At 52.4% G+C, this 21,051-nt stretch overlaps 1 protein-coding gene and 1 long non-coding RNA gene across 4 annotated transcripts; one reads left to right on the forward strand and one right to left on the reverse strand.

The window, feature by feature from the left end:
* Window positions 1-426: 426 nt before the first annotated feature.
* On the reverse strand, window positions 427-8,152 carry MYADM (myeloid associated differentiation marker). 2 transcript variants are annotated; one of them, XM_027514819.1, is made up of 3 exons: window positions 8,070-8,152; window positions 4,662-4,739; window positions 427-2,786 (listed from the first exon to the last, which is right to left on the reverse strand). In XM_027514819.1, the coding sequence occupies exon 3, from the start codon at window positions 2,782-2,784 to the stop codon at window positions 1,816-1,818; it is 969 nt and encodes a 322-aa protein (XP_027370620.1). In that variant the 5' UTR covers window positions 2,785-2,786; window positions 4,662-4,739; window positions 8,070-8,152; the 3' UTR covers window positions 427-1,815. The 2 variants fall into 2 exon arrangements, with proteins under 2 accessions (XP_027370620.1, XP_027370621.1); XM_027514820.1 differs by lacking the exon at window positions 8,070-8,152 and adding an exon at window positions 6,765-6,882.
* LOC113876021 lies at window positions 6,594-18,761 on the forward strand. Of its 2 annotated transcripts, none has more exons than XR_003506374.1 (4): window positions 6,594-6,771; window positions 8,479-8,574; window positions 18,128-18,211; window positions 18,431-18,761. It is a non-coding gene; the product is annotated as an uncharacterized LOC113876021 (long non-coding RNA). The 2 variants fall into 2 exon arrangements; XR_003506375.1 differs by lacking the exon at window positions 6,594-6,771 and adding an exon at window positions 8,244-8,330.
* Window positions 18,762-21,051: the final 2,290 nt, after the last annotated feature.

The raw sequence follows: 21,051 nt of genomic DNA on the forward strand, positions 1-21,051 counted from the left end.
GTTGCTGCACTCAGTTTCTCTATTTGTGGGGAGCAGGGGCTACCCTTTGCTGCAGTGCGTGGGCTTCTCATTGCAGGGGCTGCTCTCCCTGCAGAGCACGGGCTCAGTAGTCATGGCAGAGGGACTTAGTTGCTCCGTGGCATGTGGAATCTTCCCGGACCAGGGATAGAACCTGTTTCCCCCGAATTGGCAGGTGGATTCCCAACCACTGAACCATCAGCTAAGTCCTAAAGAGGGAGAAATCTTGTTCATGTCTATCCTAGTTAGCTCCCTTCATTTGAGGGAGAAATTTGGAAGATCCGGACTCACTTCTTTTCTGATGAGGCCAAGGCTGTTTTGATCCCAGCCTCTTTCTCTTCCCAGACCCAGAAATCTGGGCCTTGCCCTCTCTCCTGGAGCCCTCCCCATGAATAAAGCAGGCACAAGTCTTTCTTTTATCTTTATATTGAGGTTTAAAAAAAAAAGAATGAACATTATGGATGTGGGAGAAGGGACAAGGCTTCTCTCCTGTGACTGACTGACAGCAGGGGCTGATCGAATCAGAAGCTCCAGGGAATTAAAAAAAAAAAAAAAAATATATTTGTACATTTATATAGATCATGTTATACACGTGAGTCCCAGAGAAGCAGGAAACTGCAGCAGGAAGCAACAAGCACACAGAAACACACCTGTGTGTGCACCACACACACTGAAGCAATGCAAGGCGATTCCTTTGACTATGGCATAGTAGCAATTTCCATCCCCCGACCCCACACTCCAGGAAAAAAAATTTTAAAGAAACTTCCCTTTTAAGAACAGGGCCAGCCAATGATTGTTGCCCTAGTGACCAGGAAAAAAAGAACAAACCCAGGCTAACATCACCTTGAAGGCTGGCAGTGGCCATTTTCTTTTCTTCCCAGCAAAGGCAGGAGATACTATTTTTTAACATTGAAGCTGGAGGGCCATATCCTTGTCCCTCACAAATACTTGAGACAGTTGTCTTCAAGACCCTGTGGTTCTTTGCCGCAAAGACTCTGCAAAGAGTCTTTGGGATGGACGTATTCCATCCCTTGTTTCCTTTAAGATGGCATTTAGGCAGTGGGTTTTTAATAAGCCTGGCAAAAATTCTGGAGCCAATCTCAGGTGAGGCTGAGCACCAGGCGGAGCCTAGGGACCCAGGGTCTATGCTTTAAACCTCCAGCCCACTGGAAATTATTGACCGCCAGAGTTTTTTTTTTTTTTTAACTTAAAGGGGAGGAACACTGTACACACACCCCCAACCCCACTGGGAGAAAGGGGGCTCGATTCCTAACTACCCACCCCCACCCCCCCCAAACACACACATACACATAACACACATACATCAACTAAGGCACAGCCAGGGCGGGCAGGCATGCTTTGGCAAGGAGGCCCCTCCAGAGGCCCAGGGTATGAACAGCTGCAAAAGGGGGTGTGTGATGTGGAGCTCAGCACCTTTGGAGGTGGGATGGGGGGTTGGTGGGGCTGAGAAGGAAGAAGGCTCAGAGCTCCCAAGGGGTCAGGAAAGGAGGCAGAGGCGGAAACACACAGGATAAAAAGAGAAGAGAGCCTCAAAGCAGAGAAGGTCGGAGAAGAGAGCAGGCAGAAGTAAAACAGGATGTGCAACCAAACAGAACAGGAAGGGAGGCAATGCAGGAGGTGGCGTGAGGGACACAGACAAGGGAGGAAAGGTTGGGAAGGACGTGAGAAAAGTAGGTGGGAGCAGGCTGGGAAGAGCACACCGGGGGGCCCAGAGCTCTGCGAAGGGCCTCTGGGGAGAAGCGGGGATTAGGGAGAGCCCCACCCCGGGGACGAGGCTCAGACCCTGACAAAAACCAGGCGGGCTGAGTATACCAGGTCGGCCAGGTAAGCCAGCAGGTTGATGCCTGTCAGGATGGCCACGGCCAGCCGGCGGTCCCAGGAACACACGTAGTGCACGTGCCTTCTACTGCAACCGGGATCCATCTGCCGCCGCGGCTCACCGCCATGCTTCTGGTCGAACTGGTAGAGTGGCCAGAGGACCAGGGCCGTGGCGTATAAGAGGACGGAGATCAGGGCCAGGCCCGACAGGAAAGTGGGGAAGGCGATGGGCAGGACGTTGGTGCAGTCACCGAGGTTCAGCAGGATGGCCACGGCCGCCAGGATGAAGCAGATGGAATACACGGCCACGCACCACTCCAGGGCCGACTGGTGCTGGTACAGCCCCGGGTCGCTAATGAAGGCGAAGATGATGCAGGCCACGAAGGTCTCCAGCACCTTGAGCAGTCCGGGCACAGTGGCCATGTAGCCGGTGATCTCGCCGGGCCGGGCCCGGGTCCAGGCCACCTCGGTGGCGTAGGCGACGCAGGCGATGCAGGAGAAAGCAGTGGCGGCGATGGCGTGGTCCCGGGAGCGCCCGTGAGACAAGAACTGCACGTAGGTGGTGGGGTAGATGATGGAGGAGGAGAGGCAGAAAAGGGCGGCGTAGCAGGCGTATGTGATGGGGAAGTTGCGCCAGGACAGCGGGAAGCGCACCTGGAGCCCGCACAGCTCCACGATGAGGATGATGAGCGTCACGGAGAAGCAGAAGCACCAGGTGAACATGGACCAGTTGCCCATGGGCCCCGTCCAAGCGCCCACGCTGGCCACCAGCGAGAAGGCCACGCAGGTGGAGACCAGCTGCAGCAGGCGGAGGAGGCCCAGCGGCTGGGTCAGCAGCCGAGGGGACCCCACGATGGTCGGGGAGCCCAGGCCGGAGGATGACGACATTGTGGTTGTCACGGTGGTGCGGGTTACCGTCACTGGCATGGCTGGGGGGAGGGGAGAGAAGATCCTAAGAACATTCCAAACTGGAGGATCCAGGGTCCCCCCTACCCTGGGGCACTTGCCTCCCTGGAGGGGCTGTTGTGGACGGTGTAATCTGGACTCTAGCTGGAGGGGTACCCAGGATTTGGGCCTTTGAGTTTTCAAACCGGGCCAGTCCCAGGCCTACCGGGATGCCAGTGGTCCAGGTGTTAGCCCCTCCCCACCTCCAGCCTCATGTCAGAGCTCAGGGGGGTAGGTACCCTGTCTCTCTTTTCCCCAGGACCATTCTTTCTTTGCCCCGAAAGCCAACTCTTATAAAATCATGTCTCTTTTTTCCCCCTCCATTCCAGACACACAAAGCTACTCTCCTTCCCCCTGGGACTCAGCAACCCACCCACTCAAGATTCTACTCTAGGGACCTCCCTGGTGGATCCGTGGTTAAGACTTTCCGCACTTTCAATGCAGGGGGCAATCCCTGGTTGGGGAACTAAGATCCTACATGCCTTGGGTTACAGCCAAAAATAAAAAGATTTTGCTCTAAAGTGTCCTGGTCTTGTGCCCTTCCCACCACCCCCCATCAGAAGAGACCCTGTCTTCTGTGATCTCTTAAAAACCCCACCGCTGCAACTTCCTCCCTTTGGGTACCCAGGGATCTGCAGCCAGGACTTTCTTTGATCTAACAAACATTTCCAGCCTCCAGACACATTTAAGAGTCTAGCCATCACTCGGGAACCCTCTCAGGGACCCACATCTGATCAGAGCTCCCAATCTTCCAGCCTGTCGCCTCTTACTGAAGGGTAGTCTGTCCCCAGTTGGAACTGGGTATTACCAGCTTCAGCAGCACCCCTCCTGTGGCCACAGGAATTTAGGTCTGGGGTGCCTGTGTGCTAAGTCCTTTTGGTGGTGTCCAACTCTTTGTGACCCTATGGACTGTAGCCCGCCAGGCTCCTCTGTCCACGGGACTCTCCAGGCAAGAACAATGGAGTGGGTTGCCATGCCCTTCTCCAGGGGATCTTTCCAACCCAGGGATCCAACTGGAGTCTCCTCCGCTGGCAGGTGTGTTCTTAACCACTAGCGCCACCTGAGAAGCCTGGGGAACTTGCACCCACCTGTGAAGCCTGGGGAAGTTCAACCCAAAGGAAGTCAGGTTTCCTCCTGCCTCTCCCCTTTCCCCAACATGAGGTCCAGGCCCCTTCAGGAACCAAGCCAGCTAGTCCCCAACTTCTGGGAACCTCAGCTCCCTCCCCTGTCCCAGGCCACTGAAAGTTCTGGGTCTCTCTCGTTCAGAAAGACAGCGTCCTTGTCCCAAAGATTCAGGAATGAAGGCCCGGCCTCAATCTCCTGACCAGGTGTCCAGATCCTCACTCAGGCCCTAAAATAGTTAATCTCTCGGCTACTTCTGCTCAGCCACTTCAGTCATGTCTGACTCTTTGCGACCCCATGGACTGTAGCCCGCCAGGCTCCTCTGTCCATGGGATTCTCCAGGCAAGAATACTGGAGTGGGTTGCCGTGCCCTCCTCCAAGGGATCTTTGTGATTAAGGGATAGAACCTCAGTCTCTTATGTCTCCTGCATTGCAGGCAGATTCTTTGCCACTGAGCCTCCAGGGAAGCACCCCCTGAAAGCTCAAAAGGCCTCTCTTAACTCCCGGGCAATAAAACTTCCTCTTTCCATTGTAGGAGGACAGGGTCACACCTCAGCTGTCCCTCACAATAGCTTCCTGGGGACACAGGAGACCAGTTCCTGAACATACTTCTTCCTCAGGTCTCAGGATCTAGGCGGCCAAATTCCCAGCCCCTCCTCCTTCAGATCCAGGAGTCCAGACCCCAGAACCCCTCCCCGGCTCGGACCCAAAAGTCTATGCCCCCCAGCCCCACTCACCAGAGGTCTTGGCGGAAAACCCCCACCAGAAAGAGATCCGGCCCTGGAGGCGGACTGGGTCAGACACCTGGAAAAGGGCTGATCGCGGAGAGGAGTGAGAAGACGTCAGCGTCCAGCTCAGACCCTGCCCCCGCCGCCCGCCGCCCGGGCTGGCCCAGAGCACGCGACGAGGCGGTGTAGTGGACCCCGGGCGCGCCTCCCAGCCAGGGCAGGGACTTGGCCCGGGAACCCCGGACGGTGACCTCGAGGGAAGCCCCGCCCCTTCCTTCCTCCCACCCCACCCCCCCAAAAAAAATCTGCGCGGGCGGGAATGGAGGAAAGTGGGGAAAAGTGCACGCCCCGCAGGGCGGCGAGGGCGGGCTGTGATCTTAACCCTGCCCCGGCCAGAGAGCCGGGGGAGGGGAGGGCTAGGGGAGGCCGCCGGCGGAGGGGGGGCCCTGGGCGGCGGCTGCCGGGGCGGGCCGCCCGGGCAGCGCCGCGTCTCCGTCCTTATAAGGGCTGCAAGTCGGCCCAGCCATTTGGAATGTGGCGAGGACCGGGAGGCGGCGCCGCGACCCGCGCCCAGCTCCTGGGATTCTGGCGGGGGAGGGGAAGGGTGAAGGGAAGGAGGGATGCTGGGGGCGGGGGGGAGTGTGGAGCCCGGACTCCAGGTCCCGGGAGGAGAAGCTGCTAGGTCGAATGCCGGGGTCCTTCTAAATGTGAATTCTGGGTCCCTAAAAAGAGGGCCGGGAGCCCGGAGCCCCAGGAGGAGGGGCTGGGTATCTGAACCCCTGGGTTCGTCTTGTGCACGCCTCGCATCTCGGGGTATGGATGGGGGCGGGAAACTGCACAGTACTGGAATCCAATTCGGAGACAGTGGCCACACCTCCTGCCACCTCCCGGAGAGCTGGTCTTCCCCGGCCGGAGCTGGGCCTCCTGGGCCACCAGGGAGGTGCCCCGCAGGAGTCTGCCACCTCCCGTCCCCCTGACCCGTTAGGAGGAAGTGGGGCGCGCCCAGGAGGCAGAGGGCGGGGCCTCGGTGAGGCTCCCCGGGAAGGTGAGTTAGCGCGCGGACCACCTGGAGGGGTGGGGTCCGTCCCCACTCTCCGAGCCCCCAGCCGTGGCCTGAGGTCAGAGCTCAGGAATGAGCCGCCGGAGACCCAAGCAGGGAGAGGAAACACCCAGTTGGCTTCCGAACACAGCTCAGGACGTCCCCGGCCACGCCCCAGTCCTGTCCCCACCTCCGCGCCGAACACCACACCACATCACTCCAAAACTCAGAATCGCGCCCTGAAACCCCAGCCTGGCCTCTCAACGCCCTGGGACCCAGCTCCATCTTCACTTTGGCAGCATGGGTACTGAAGCGCACTCTCTGGCCTTTTGCGTCCAAAGTTCGGATTCTGCACCCTGGCTGGAGAGGAGGTCCGTAATTCTGGACCCCAGCCACTCTCCTTGTCAAACCCAGGACTCCCAACTCCGAGCTCCTCCAGGAGCACAGCCCCTCCTCCCTCAGACCCAGGGTTCCAGGCCCCCAGCCCCTCCTCCCTCAGACCCAGGGTTCCAGGTCCCCAGCCCCTCCTCCTCAGATCCGGGGGTCCAGGTCCCCAGCCCCTCCTCCTCAGACCCGGGGGTCCAGGTCCTCAGCCCTTCTTCCTTCAAACTCAGGAATCCAGGTCCCCCTCCCATCAAACCCAGGAGTCCAGCCTCCCAGCTCCCCAGCCCCCTGCCCTATCAGATCCAGGAGTCCAGGCCCCACTCCACCTCCTTTTAAAGATGTAAGACCTGTATGAGTTCAGGACTCCAGCCCCTCCTGCCTCAGATCCAGGGGTCCAGACCCGCAGCCCCTCCTCCCTCAGACCTAGGGGTCCAGGCCCCCAGTCCCTTCTCCCCCAGACCCAGAGGTCCAGGCCCCCAGCCCTTCCTCCATCAGATCCAGGAGTCCAGGCCCCACCCCACCTCCTTTTTCAGATGTACGACCTGTGTGAGTTCAGTCCCCCAGCCGTCTCCTCTCCAGGACCCGAGTCCTGAGCCAGACCACCTTTCTCGGGACTGAGACAATTGGAATCCCTCCGCACCCAGAATCCTGGACGCTGCGCCCACCCTTGGGGATTCCCGCAGCCTCACCTTACAGGTCAGCAACCGCTGCGGCTGAAGCAGAGGCGACAGCTGCAGATTAGAAGGGTCTGCGGTCTGGGTGGGGTTAGCCGGCCCGGGAGTGAGGGTGGGCGGGGCCGGAACTCCGGGCTCGAGCCGGATAAGGGACTCCCTGGCCAGGGCTATCCCAGTCCCGCCCCGAGGGCGGGGCCAGAGGCAAGGCCGCACCCCCTCCGGCGAATAACGCCGCAGTGGTCCCGCCCCACCAGCGGTGGGGTGGAGGGCTGAGGTCACTGTTTCCGTGGTGACAAAACAGGAAGACACAACAGCTGGCGGGGTCTGGGCTCAGGAGGGCTGCCCTCCTCGCCCCAGCGCTGGATGGAGAACTCTCCAGGGCCGGCCCGGGAAGGCCGTTGCCATGGCAACCCGTCTGTTTGGCCTTTGTTTAGGACGAAGCTGCCCCCCCACCGCCCAGCTCGGGTCCTCACCCCAGTCTCACCTCGGTCTGTTCTCCCTCTCCCCTTCCAGCCCCCTCCCTCCTCGTCTCCCTCCTCTGCCAGGATGGATGAAATCTTGGATATCTGGGTCGCAAAGCGGCTGGGGAGAGCGGGCCTCTCTTTACCGGGGTCTGTTTGCTAGGGTCTCTGTCTCCAGGGTCCCTGAAATGGGAAATGTGCCAATCTCTAGACTTTAGGGGGTTCCTGGGTCCCCAAAAGAACAGTGGTTGGATTGCAGTGTTTAAGGAATTTTGGGGAGGAGTAAAGTGGGCCCTCCTAATCCTCTATCTATAATGCGGTTCGCGGTGTAAGGGACGGATGGGCCGGACCCCAAAGTCCCATGTGTCGGTGGGGGTTGTTGGTAGCAAGATTTCTGGGATCAGGGTGGTGGGAGACGGGGACATGGAGTCCCAGGCTGTGGGCCCAGATTCTTGGCTCTTAGGAGCAATTACGGCTCAGACTCCCGGGTTTTCGGAGCAGATGGGGTTGCAAGCCGGGCCTCTTGGGTCTGGAAGCGAGAGATATTTTTGGCCTGCATTCCTGGCTCCTGGAAAAAGGGAGGGGCTCAGAAGCTTAACGAGGGCGAGGCTAGGGGCTGGGGGTGCCAGATTCCTGATTGCTGCAGGGAGGGAGGGGGCCAAGGGACTGCTCAGCCCGGGGCCCAGAGTAGGGAGGGGCCGCGGGGTCTTTTTTTAGGGTCCGCTCCGGGGACCTGAAACGAATGGACAGAGCCCAGAAGCAAGCAGGAGCTGAAGGTCGGGATGCTCGGCCTGGGGCGGCTGAGGCGGAACGGAAACCGGGACGCCCGGGTCCCTCCCTGCTGGCCCGGCTCACTCACCGCGCTCTGCACTGGTCCCCGGCGCGGCCTGGCTCGCGGCTGCCGCTGGGCGGGGCCCGGCGGAAATGCGGCTGCTCCGCGACGCCGCGCTACCCCGGGCGCTGCCCGCGCCGCCGCCGCCGCCGTCGGGTGTCTTCCAGGCCGACGACTGAGGAAGGAGGCTTTGAGGCCGAGCCCCAGGGTGGGAGCCGAGAGCGTCGCGAAGGGAGGGGTCCGAGAGGATGCTGGAGCTCGGAGCCCGGGGCTGCGTGCTCTACGGAGGTGGGAGGGGTTGGGGGACACCTGAACGCTGTGCACTCTGCAGTTGGGGAGGGTAGAGGTGGGGGCTGAAGGGCTGTGGAGCCTGTACGCCCCCTTTTGTGTCCTGCAAAGGCGGAAGACCTTGTCTGTCTTTATGTGCCCTGCATAGGGGAACGGTCTCTAGGAGCCCCGCGTGGGGATGTCTAGGAAGCCAGGACAAGGTATTCGTTGGAGGATCTCCAGGGACGCACCTCCTTGACCCCCGGTAAAGAAGCATCTCTTACTCCCTTCTTGCCCAGATCTTTGCCTGACCCCAAAGTGGCACTCCTGAAGCCATGAAGTCAGTCGCTCAGTCGTGTCCAACTCTGCTCCTCTGTCCGTGGGGATTCTCCAGGCAAGAATACTGGAGTGGGTTGCCATTTCCTACTCCAGGGGATCTTCCCCACCCAGGGATCGAACCCGGGTCTCTTGTATTGCAGGCGGATTCTTTTACCGTCTGAGCCCCAAGGGAACTCCTGAGATGCGCCGCCGAGTAGTAAAGAGGCCGTCACCGCTCACAGTTTACTGCAGGTGTGCTCTCCGGCAGCACTGTACCCCCCTTTAAGGCACTGAAACCTCAAAACAGCAGAGTGCAGGGTAGCAGGAACAGGAAGCAAACATTTAAAGAGTGAGTCATCAGGTGTGATCCTGAGACGTGACCTCGGAGGGCTCCTGGGTCTTGTGTAAGCTGGTAAAAGGAATGTGCCACTGGTTCAGAGTGTTTACCCACGTCCTGCCAGGACAGCACCCACAGCCCAGAGATGCCGTCTGCCACCGGGCACTGAAACCCAGCCTCCAGCAGACCGTTCCTCTGTTAGTGAGAGCAGCTGCTTTCTGCTGCTGGGGTATGTGGACCCGCCCCCTAACTTCCTAACAAACCTGGCCCTTTGATCAGAAGCAGTCTTGTGTGGGTTAACCTGACGGTGAATGGGGCCATTCAGTTTGTACACAGATGCTGCTGTTGGCTGGGAAAGCAAACAGAACCCAGAGTTCATTATTCCAGGCAGGAAAAGGTCAGCACCCAGTCCACGATGGAAGAGGTCCAAGGTGCTCCTCGGGTGACCAGGTGTTTGGCTGATCTCCCTAGAGAACCATAGCACTGCTTGCTGACGACAGCAAGGTGGGCCTCCATCGGTGACAAAGCTCCGTAGCTGTGACGAGGCAGATCCATGCGTAGCCCACCATGGCCGCTTTGTTCATCAGCAGGTACTGGTGAACATTAAGCAGGCACTGGGGAGACTAGCAGGGGAAGAAACTAACCGAGAGCCACAGGGTGGTCATCTGGTCTACTTAAGTCTTACTAGCACTGTCTGTAATGGAGGGTTTTGGGGGAGAGTAGACCTGAGCACAGGTTTAAAAAACAAACAAACTTTATTTAGGCTGTGTTGGGTCTTCGTTGCTGCTCAGGCTTTTCTCTGGTTGTAGGGAGGCTCGTGGGCTCAGTAGTTTCAGCTCCTGGGCTTTAGAGCACCAGCTCGATAGTTGTGGCACACGGGCCTACTTGCTGTGCAGCATGTGGCATCTTCCCGGATCAGGGATGGAACCCGTGTCTCCTGCATTGGCACACAGATTCTTTACCACTGAGCCACCAGGGAAACCCTTGGGGACAGATTATGAGCTGGTTTTTGCTCCTGACCCCTCTGACAAGTGCCTGTGTGTTTGTTTCCCACATCAGACACTAAATCTCTAATTTCAGACAGCAACTGAGTGATGAGTGTCTGAATCTGGACACACTGCTGCTGCTGCTAAGTTGCTTCAGTCGTGTCTGACTATGTGCGACCCCATAGACGGCAGCCCACCAGGCTCCCCCATCCCTGGGAGTCTCCAGGCAAGAACACTGGAGTGAGTTGCCATTTCCTTCTCCAATGCATGAAAGTGAAAAGTGAAAGTGCAGTGGCTCAGTCATGTCTGATTCTTATCGACCCAATGGACTGCAGCCTTCCAGGCTCCTCTGTCCATGGGATTTTCCAGGCAAGAGTATTGGAGTGGGTTGCCATTGCCTTCTCTGAATGTGGGCACACTAACCTCTTGCAACTATCGTCAGACCCCACAAGTAATAGACTCAGTCCTACAAGACCGCCCCCCATTTCAAACTCCAGCCACAAGTCCCAGGCCTCCCCTGCTTCTGACCGACTGGCTAGATATTGGGGTGTTCCCAGGACTTGGCTTCCATCATTTGCTAGAATGGCTTGCAGAACTCAAGGAGGCACTTAGTATTGAAAGTGTAAGTCAGACTCAGTCATGTCTGACTCTTTGTGACCCCATGAACTGTAGCCACCAGGCTCTTCTGTCCTTGGAATTCTCCAGGCAAGTATATTGGAGTGGGTTGCCATGCCGTTCTCCAGGGGATCTTCCCAACCCTGAGATCTTTTGAACCTGGGTCTCCTGCATTGCAGGCAGATTCTTTACCATCTGAGCCACCAGGGTATTACTGATTTATTGTAAAGGATGCAACTTGGGAACAGCCAAACAGGAGAGATACGCAGGGGAGGATATGGGGAAGGGATGCAGGGCTCCCAGGCCCTCTCTGGGCATGTCATCGCCCAGCACTGTGATGCATTTACCCGCCTGGAAGCCCTCTGAATCCCGCTATTCAGGGTATTTATGGAAGCTCCATTATGGAAGCATGGTTGGTGAAATCACTGGCCATCAGTGCACAATCTCCATCTCCTAAGCCTGTCTGGAGGTCAGGGAGTGAGGCTGAGAGTTTCAACCGCCAATCACACAGTTGGTTCCTTGGGCAACCAGCCCCCATTCAGAGCTAACCAGGGCTTCCCAGATGGTGCGAGTGGTAAAGAACCCGCCTGTCAATGTAGGAGATGTAAGAGATGCCAGTTCGATCCCAGGGTTGGGAAGATCCCCTGAAGAAGGAAATGGCAACCCACTCCAGTATTCTTGCCAGGACAATCCCAGGGACAGAGGAGCTTGGTGGGCTGCAGTCCATGGGATTGCAAAGAGTTGGTTGGACATGACTGAGCAACTAAACCATCAGAAAGGGTTCAAGGAGTAATAACTCCTTTACTTGGAAGGGATATTCCCACTGTTCTCAGACTATTGGATTCTCAGGAAAGTTCCTGAGTAACAAACTTACCAGTTTTTATGGGGTTTTATCTCCCATGCTCTGGCATGTGTATTTTAGAAAGACATATGTAGTACGTTATCTGCTGTCTCCTGCTTTTGAGGTCTCATCAGCGTTGCGATTGGCCAGGACAGAGTCTATAGAGTACTGAAAGCAGAAGTTGGTGGAAAATTTGGTGATTCTGGAGCAGTATCTAGAGATAGTATCTAGAGATACAGCATATCTCTAGCTTGGGAAAAGATCGAAATTTGAAGTACAGTGTCTACTGCGTGCAAATCGCTTTTGCACCATCATAAAACTGAACAAGTTAGTCAAGCCATCATAAGTGCGGGAGCGTCTGTATTCTTTCTTCCCTTTACTGAGATGGATATCTCTCCCTAGTCCATTCTCTGGCCGTAACTATCCCCTTTTTGGTGTCTATGGACTTCCCGGTCCCTTGTGCTCATTTCCCACATAGTGTCCTGAAATTCTCTAAAGAGCATCCTTCTAGATAGATACACCATGAACAGGTTGCATGGATCCCCCCACCCTCAGAGTGGTCTGGTTGGCCCTGGCTCTTGCCAGGCTCCTCTTGTTCATCTCCATGAGCTGCAGAGAATCTTGTCATGTTTCTATTTGCCCCACAATGTGACAATGTTTGGGAGGCACTGACTTAGAAGACCTATGCGAACATTACCCTCCATACCATAGCATCCACCTCTCCACTGGGTTCTCCATGCCTCTCAAACATCAACGATTTCTTCTTCCATCCTGCTTCCTTAGTAATAGCCACTTGTGATCTTGCCTTAACTTGATAGGAGCCCCCAGTCCATCGGCATGCTCGTTCCTTGCTTTCCTCTTCAGATATGCTTCCACAGTCTATCATTTCAATGACCCTCTTTTCACACTAGGATATTTAACACTCCTTTGCCATTCTGTCTTTTTATTACCCCAGTCTTGAAAAAGAAAAGCCTACCTACAGAATATCTAAAGACATTTCTCCAAAGAAGACATACAGATGGCCAAAAAATACAGGAAAAGATGTTAAACATTGCTAATTGTTAGAGAAGTGCAAATCAAAACTGCAATGAGGGGACCTTCCTGGTGGTCCAGTGGTTAAGAATCTCCCATCCAACGCAGGGGACATGGGTTCGATAAGAGAAATCCCCTCCCCACCCCGCCCATGCACCACAACTAGTGAAAACCCACATGTCAAGATGAAGACCCAGTGCAGCCAAAATTTTAAAATAAAATACATGAACAAATAGAGTTTAGGCTCAGATAGCTTCTTAAAGGGGAGAGTGTTAGACACCGAATGTGATTATTTAAAAAAAAAATGCCTACACTTGGGAAAAAAACTACAGTGAGGAATCCCTCACACTGGTCAGAATGGCCATGGTCAAAAAAGTCTACAAATAACAAATGCTGGAAAGCATAAGGAGAAACGAGAGCCCTCCTACCCTGTAGGTGGGAATGTAAATTGGTGCAGCCAGTATGGAGAACAGCGTGGAGTTCCTTAAAAACTAAAGACAGAGCTGCCATATGATCCGGCAATCCTACTCCTGGGCACACATCCAGAGAAAGCCATACTTTGAAAAGGTGTGTGCACCCCTACGCTCACAGCAGCACTGTTCACAAAGGACAGGACGTGGAAACCAGCTAGATGTCCCACTGGCAGATGAATGGATGAGGCAGATGTGGTCCATATATACAATGGAATGTTACTCGGCCATAGAGAGACGGCATGAAGCGACACGGCGCTTCCCAGGAGATGCTGTGGCAAAGAATCCATGTGCCAATGCAGGAGACGTGAGTTTGATCCCTGGGTCGGGAAGATCCCCTGGAGGAGGGCATGGCAGCCCACCCTAGTATTCTTGCCTGGAGAATCCCTGGACAGAGGAGCCTGGTGGGCTATAGTCCATGGAATCGCAAACAGTTGGACACGACTGAAGCAACTCAGTGTGCACACGGGCAGCAACATGGATGGGCCTAGAGATGAACATATAAAGCGAAGTTAAGTGGGGCAAAGACAACGATCGTGTGAATCTCAAAAAGGACACAAAGGAGCTTATTCATGAAACAGAAAGAGACTCACAGACTGTGAAAACGAATTTGTGGCTACCAAAGGGGAAAGGTTGAGGGTGGAGGGATAAATTGGGAGTTTGGGATTAACATAAACATGCTACTAAATATAAAATAGATAAACCACAAGGTCCTACCATAGAGCACAGGGAACTCTACTCAATCCTCTATAATAACCTATATGGGAAGAGAATCTGAAAAAAAAAAAGATAATGTATGAAAGTGTTAGTTGTTCAGTCATGCCTGACTCTCTGTGACCCCGTGGACTGCAGCCCACCAGGCTCCTCTATCCATGGGATTTCCCAGGCAAGAATACTGGAGTGCTTTGCTATTTGCTCCTCCAATACATGTATGCTGCTGCTGCTGCTGCTAAGTCGCTTCAGTCATGTCCGACTCTGTGTGACCCCATAGACAGCAGCCTACCAGGCTCCTCCATCCCTGGGATTCTCCAGGCAAGAACGCTGGAGTGGGTTGCCATTTCCTTCTCCAATGCATGAAAGTGAAAAGTGAAAGGGAAGTCGCTCAGTCGTGTCCGACTCTTAGCGACCCCATGGACTGCAGCCTACATGTATATGTAACTAAATCACTCTGCTGTACTCCAGAAACCCACACAACATTGTAAATCAACTGTACTCCAGTATAAAATTGGGTTTCCTGCTGGCTCAGTTGGTAAAGAATCTGCCTGCCGTGCAGGAGACCCAGGTTTGATTCCTGGGTAGGGAAGTTCCCCTGGAGGAGGAAACGGCAGCGCACTGTAGTATTCTTGCCTGGAAAATCCCGTGGAAAGAGGAGACTAGTGGGCTGCAGTCCATGGAGTCGCAAACAATTGGACACAACTGAGCATCTGAGCATAAGCCAATATAAAATAAATTTTTTTTTTTTTAAAGAAAAAGCCCATCTATCAGGGTTTCTCCCTCGCATGTGTTTATCCCTAAGCAATTGAACATCACTGGAGAAAGTCATATTACAAGGCAAAAGATATGGTGAAAATGAAAAAGTGAAAGTATTAGTCATGTCCGACTCTGTGACCTCATGGACTGCAGCCTGCCAGGCTCCTCTGTCCATGGAATTCTCCAGGCAAGAATACTGGAGTGGGTAGCTGTTCCTTTCTCCAGGGGATCTTCCCGACCCAGGAATGGAAGCCAGGTCTCCTGTATTGCAGATGATTCTTCACCATCTGAGCCACCAGGGAAGCCACAAAGACGTGGCGACCAAACAGTACCGCGCTCGAACAGTGTTACCTACAGCCCTGTTGCAATCCTCTGGTCGGCTCCTTCTCATTGTCATGGTGACAAGCACACTATTTTTAAGCTCTTTGATCTCTGCCCTCAGCCTGCATTCTCAGTCTATGACCTACCTTCTGTATTTAGAGAGAGAACAGAAGTCGTTGGCCTGTCAGTTCCTCAACTTCCCTAAACTGAAACCAGAATGTGACACTATCTCCAGAACTGTTCTTAAACAGTAGTGAAGTTCTTTCTATCTCACGCTAATCCTTCTTGTCCTTTTGTTTTTGCATTTCTTGTCTTTTAAATTGTAGTAGATCTGATGTATAATATTATATAAGTTTACAGGTGTACAATATGGTGCTTCACACTTCTTAAAGCTTATACTCCGTTTACAGTTATTCTAGAACACTGGCTATATTCTCGTGTTGTATTATATATCCTTGTAGCTTATTATATACATAATGGTTTGTACCTCTTAACCCCTTACCCCTGTGCTTCCCCTCCCCTCTTCCCTCTGCCCACCGGTTTGTTCTCTACATCTGCGACTCTGTTTCTTTTTCACTGTTGTTATATTAACTATTTTCTTGTATTTTTTTAGATTCCACATGTAAGTGATAAAATACAGTATTTGTGTTTCTCTGCCTGACTTATTTCACTTAGCATGTTGTTGCAAACGGCAGCCTTTCCTTTCTTTTCATGGCTGACTAGTACTCCACTGGATGTGTGTGTGTGATCTGTCTTCGTTCATCTGGCGACGGGCACTTAGATTGCTCCCGTACCTTGACAGTTGCAGTAAGGACACCGTGAACACTGGGGTGCATGTCTCTTTTCAGATTAATGCTCGTGTTGCTTCTGGATACAGACCCAGGAGCGGAACTGCTGGATCATATGGTAGTTCTGGTTTTAGTTTTTTGACTCACAAAATTTCTACTTGTCTTTTTGACCCTTAAATACATTCTTCTTCCCATCAACTTACTATCGCTCTTAACAACGGACACTCTGCAGCTAATACTCAGCCTCTCCTGCTCACAGAACCTTTCACTGACTGGCTTTTTCAGAAATAATCGTTGTTTTCAATTGTGGTCAAATACGCATAACAGAAAACACCTTTTAAGCTTGCCTTTTGGGGAAATGTACTGTTCAGTGGTGATAAGAACGTTCACGCCGTGACCACATGAAGACACGAAGGAAGGATGGTTGTCAACAAGCCAGGGAGAGAGAACTCAGAAGAAACCAACCTCCAACTTGATCTAGGATTTCTAACTTCCAGAATTGTGAGAATATGAATGTCTGTCTAAGCCATACAGCCTGTGGTACTTTTTTATGGCAGCCCCATGGAAACTAACCTATCACTTTGAAAAAAAAAAATTTTTTTTTTTGCAGCCCCCTTAATTCAGTCATGTTAACCCATGCCCCCTGCAGTGGAAGCACAGTCTTAACTGCTGGACCACCAGGAAAGTCCCCTATATTCTCTTTCAAATCCTTCAACTTCTATACATCTCTGTATTAGTCACAGGTTGCTGGGTAATACATTTCCCCAAAGGAATGCAATTCTACAGCATGGATGAACCTTGAGGACATTACATTTAGTAAAATAAGCCAGACACCAAGTAACAAATACTATAGGATTCCACTACTTAAAGTAGCCAAATCCTTAGAGACAGAAAGTAGAATAGTATTTACCCAAGGCTGGGGGCAGGGGGAATGGGAGTTAATATTTAAGGGGCCCAAAGTTTTAGTTTGGGATGATGGAAAAAAAAGTTCTGGAACGTGTAGAGTGGTGATGGTTGTACCACACTGAATGAAGGCCACCAGACTGGATGCTCAAAAATGGAAAATTTTAGGTAAATTTTGTGTTATGTGTGTTTTACCACAAAAGTTAAAAGAAAGAAGATGGGACTTCCCAGGCAGTCAGTGGTTAGGCTCTGCACCTCCAGGGCGGTGGGTGTGAATGTCGGGGGGTGGGGTGCAGGGTAGATTCCTGGTCAGGAAACTAAGATCCTCACATGCCTAATGGCTCAGTCAAGAAAAAAAAAAAAAAGAAAGAAATAGAAAAAAATTATGTAAAAATACATAAATAAAATGTAAAATTCAGTTCTGTAGTTCCACTGGCCACATATCAAGCACACAGCGGGGTCATCATATTGGACTGAAGTGTGTATGTTTCTTAAACTCAGAAATCCTAAACTCTCAGTTTTTTGGAGTGTGGAAGCCTGTACTGGGCTCCCCTGGTGGCTCAGACAGTAGAGACTCTGCCTGCAATGCAGGAGACCGGGGTTCGATCCCTGAGTCGGGAACATCCCCTGCAGGAGGAAATGGCAACCCACTCCAGTATTCTTGCCTGGAGAATCCCATGGACAGAGGAGCCTGGTGGGCCATAGTCCATGGGGTTGCAAGAGAGTTGGACACAACTGAGCCACTAACACTTTCACACTTTGACTTTCAGCCTGTGCTAGATACAGATCCCAGCAGTATTAAAAAACAACAACAACAACTTTGTGACTAAGTGGGGTTTATTCTAGAGATGGAAGTATGGCTAATATCCAGAAACCATTAATGAGATTTATCCCATGAACAGAGCCAAGTAGAAAAAAACCATGTGACTATCCCATATGCACTAAAAGAATATCTGACAAAATGCAATTAAAAAAAATTGAATAAACAGGAAGTCAGGGTTCCTAAAGCTGTTAGACATCTGTGGCTCTTCAGGGTTCCTGCTCTGTGAAGGAATTTTTCTGGTCTTTGGGGTCAGGGTGGCTGTGGAAAGCTACTGCTTCTAGAATTTCCTCTCCAGGCTTCAGCATGTATAAATACAACAGACCAGGTTTGGTGCCATGGGAACTTCCCAGCACAGGATCCTCTACTGGGGTTAGTTAAACCTCTTGTCGGAGAAGGCAATGGCAACCCACTCCAGTACTCTTGCCTGGAAAATCCCATAGACGGAGGAGCCTGGTGGGCTGCTATCTATGGGGCACAGAGTCAGACACGACTGAAGCGACTTAGCAGCAGCAGTAAACCTCTTGTGGCTCAGAGGTTAAAGCGTCTGCCTCCAATGTGGGAGACCCGGGTTTGATCCCTTGAGAAGGAAATGGTAACCCACTCCAGTATTCTTGCCTGGAGAATCCCATGGACGGAGAAGCCTGGTAGGCTATAGTCCATGGGGTCACAAAGAGTTGGACATGACTGAGCAACTTCACTTTTACTTTCAAACCTCTTGTAAACACACAGGTGGGAGCTGTTGTCTGACTTGTTTTTTTTTGGTTAGGATCTAGTTCCCCCACCAGGGATTGAACCCATGCCCCTTGCATTGGGAGGCAGAGGCTTAATCACTGGACCACCAGGAAGTCCCACTATTGTCCGACTTATTAGGAAGACTGAAGGGACCAAGACCTGCCTTCTTCTCCCTCTCTTAGCTGAATGCTTCCTTCTGGGGCTTTGAATTGGGCAGGAAAGAAGCAAGGGCATTGGAAATTAAGAGCGCAGCTTCAAGGACGAAGGTATGAGGTGCTGAGTGCTGAGTGGAGGGAGTGACCGGGGGGCCGGTGGTCAGGCAGCTTCTTGGCCTGGGTGGCTGGGTGCACATGACTTAAGAGCATTCTCTCCACTGTGTATTCTTGGCTTTCGGCCAATTTACATTCTCCAGCCATCCCCTGAGCTCTGCCATTTACTCCTTCTGTGTCCTGCCCTTAAGCCCCTCCTTTGCTTCCCACATGCAGAAGCAACGCCTTTCATTTGCAAATCAGAACCCAGGTAGCAACTCTCACCGTTGCTGAAGACCCCCAGGAAACCTCCCCCCACCTTTCTGAGAGGAGGTTTCACCCCCATGAGATGATTTTTTCTCCTCGAGATGCAGATTGGATTAACAGATGGTGATTTTCATCGTAATCTCTTCAGCAAAATAGACTGAAGTCTTCTGTTTGGAAGACGTAGGCTGCCTTTGATGGAGGGGCTGGGGGGTGGGGAAGGAAGGAAGGAAATCTTATTTGGTTTGTAAAACTCCCCTGCTAAATGTACTTATCAGATGGAAATAAATCAAGTCTCTGTTTATAAGGTCCTGGATAAATAAGCTCTGGCACCTCCAGATAATGCGACAAGATGTAGATCTTAAAAAAAAAAAAAAAGAATTAGGAAGCTCTAGTTACCTAAATGTAAGATTTCCCAGGACAACAGTCTTGAGCGAAAAAGGCAAGATGCGGAACCCTGTTACAAGGATTGAACCTTCTGCGTGAGAAAATATAAAAATAAGAAGATGTGTTTCTATTTTATTGTGTTTGTTTGTATAAACACTGCAGCAGTCCACAGGAGACTCAGGAAAGTGGTGACCTCCCCAAGAGCAGGCAAAAACCCCCACAAAACAAGTAGGGACTTCCCTGATGGTCCAGTGGTTATGACCCCACACTTCCTCTGCAGGGGGCTCAGGTTCCATCCCTGGGTGGGCAACTAAGATCCCACATGCCTCCTGCTGTGTAGCAGACAAAACAAAACAAAACAAAAACAAAAAACAAACCCAAAGCAGAAACAACACAAACCAACAACAACAGAAAACTGAGATGTGGGACTGAAACTTCTTCCTGTGTGTGTATGAATTTTAAATTCTAAACACATGAACACATTACTCACTTAAAATCATACCTATATATAGATTATATGACTCAAGGCACAGAAAATACTTAGGACAATGACTCCACGTCAGTATATGCTAATTATTATATGATGCATAGTGCATATTAATATGATATAAAATATGCCATGGAAAGTTCTGGAAAGCTACACAAGAAATGGGCTCAGACCAAAGGGAAAGGAGGATTGGGCAACTGGAACTTTATCTACCCTTTTTGGTGCATTTTCTGAGTCCTCTCTCCTGGTAAATGCATTACCAAGTCCAACCACAGAAGGATGCATGCATTTTAACGAGCTATTTATAATCAGCCAGGCAAGGAGCCTTACGATGACAAATGAATACAGATGACTTTTTCTCTTGAGCTTCTACGAGGAGACTAGAGAATGTCGCAGTTCGCCTTCACAGATAAAAATAAGTGGAGATCAAAAAAAAAAAAAAAAAAATAGTGGGGAATCTAACATACAAAATTGTGAAGGCTTGAAGGCCAAGACTGATTAAACCATGGTCCACAGCATGGGATTTATCCCATACCTATTGGGGATTTGAGGTGGGGGGGTTTCTGTGGCTTGGAGACTGGGGTCACCTGCCCGACGAGTTACCTGGGCCAGGTAACCTCTTCATACCCTCTGGGACCTCAGAACAGAGGCAGCTTCCATAGAAAGACCTCGTTTCAGGTCATCTTGGGGCTGAACCCAAGTTTTCACTTGCGGTCTGTCTTTCTAAATCTGTAGCGAAAAGGCGTTGAGCCAGGCCAAAACACACGAAAACAACTCAAGACGGTCTGGGCCCTGCAGTGAGGGCGGCGGGCGCGGGGGCGGGGAGGGCGCATCCGTGTGGGTCGCCCTCTAGCGGACGGCGAGGGTAAAGCACGTTCAGCCTGGAAATGGTACAAGGGCGTCGGTCTTCCTTTCAGGGCTGGGTGTCAGGGGCGAGTGCGCAAGATCGCCAAGAAGCTCGCTGCTCCGCTCCGCACTTTGGAGGAGAGACGGGGAGGAACCAAACCCCTAGACTAGTTGTCCTTTTTGCGCAGGAAATCAAAGGGTATGGAGGATCCGCGCAAGTCTCTTTTAGGCTGAGTGAAAGGGCCTTTGGAGGGTGTGACCTTTGAGCTCAGAGCTGAAGCTCAGCTGAAGACGAAGATGAGCCAGAGGCCAAGGAAGGCTGGACGTTCCGGGCGCGGGAAAGAGCAAGTGCCTGAGGGAGAGGGAACCCCTTGCCCCCCTCCCATCAGGGGACTGTCCTCACCCCCACCCCCGTCGACGTGTTTCTGAAAGAGCAGAAAAGCCCACGTGGATGAACCCGGGACTGCAGAGGGGAATGGGGCAGGTAACATGGTATTGTCACAAAGACAGATATACAGGCGGAGGAAACAGAACACAGATTTCAGACACATGCACACACATTGAAAGCCACCGATACGTGAACACACGCACGCAGCACTGCAGGGGAGAAAGGATGAAGTTGTTTTTTGTTGTTTTGTTGTATCGCTCAGCCAGTGACCCTACCCCACACCATGCTGTTGTTGTCAATCACTCAGCCCTGTCTGATTCTTTGCCACCCTGTGGACTGTAGCCTACCAGGGTCCTTTGTCCCTGGGATTCTCCAGGCCAGAATACTGGAGTGGGTTGTCATTTCCTTCTCCAGGGGATCTTCCTGACCTAGAGATCGAATTCCCATCTCTTATGTCTCCTGCATTGGCAGGTGGGGTTCTTTACC

The sequence above is a fragment of the Bos indicus x Bos taurus genome, chromosome 18 (assembly GCF_003369695.1).
Source record: "Bos indicus x Bos taurus breed Angus x Brahman F1 hybrid chromosome 18, Bos_hybrid_MaternalHap_v2.0, whole genome shotgun sequence".
Classification (NCBI taxonomy): Eukaryota; Metazoa; Chordata; class Mammalia; order Artiodactyla; family Bovidae; genus Bos; species Bos indicus x Bos taurus.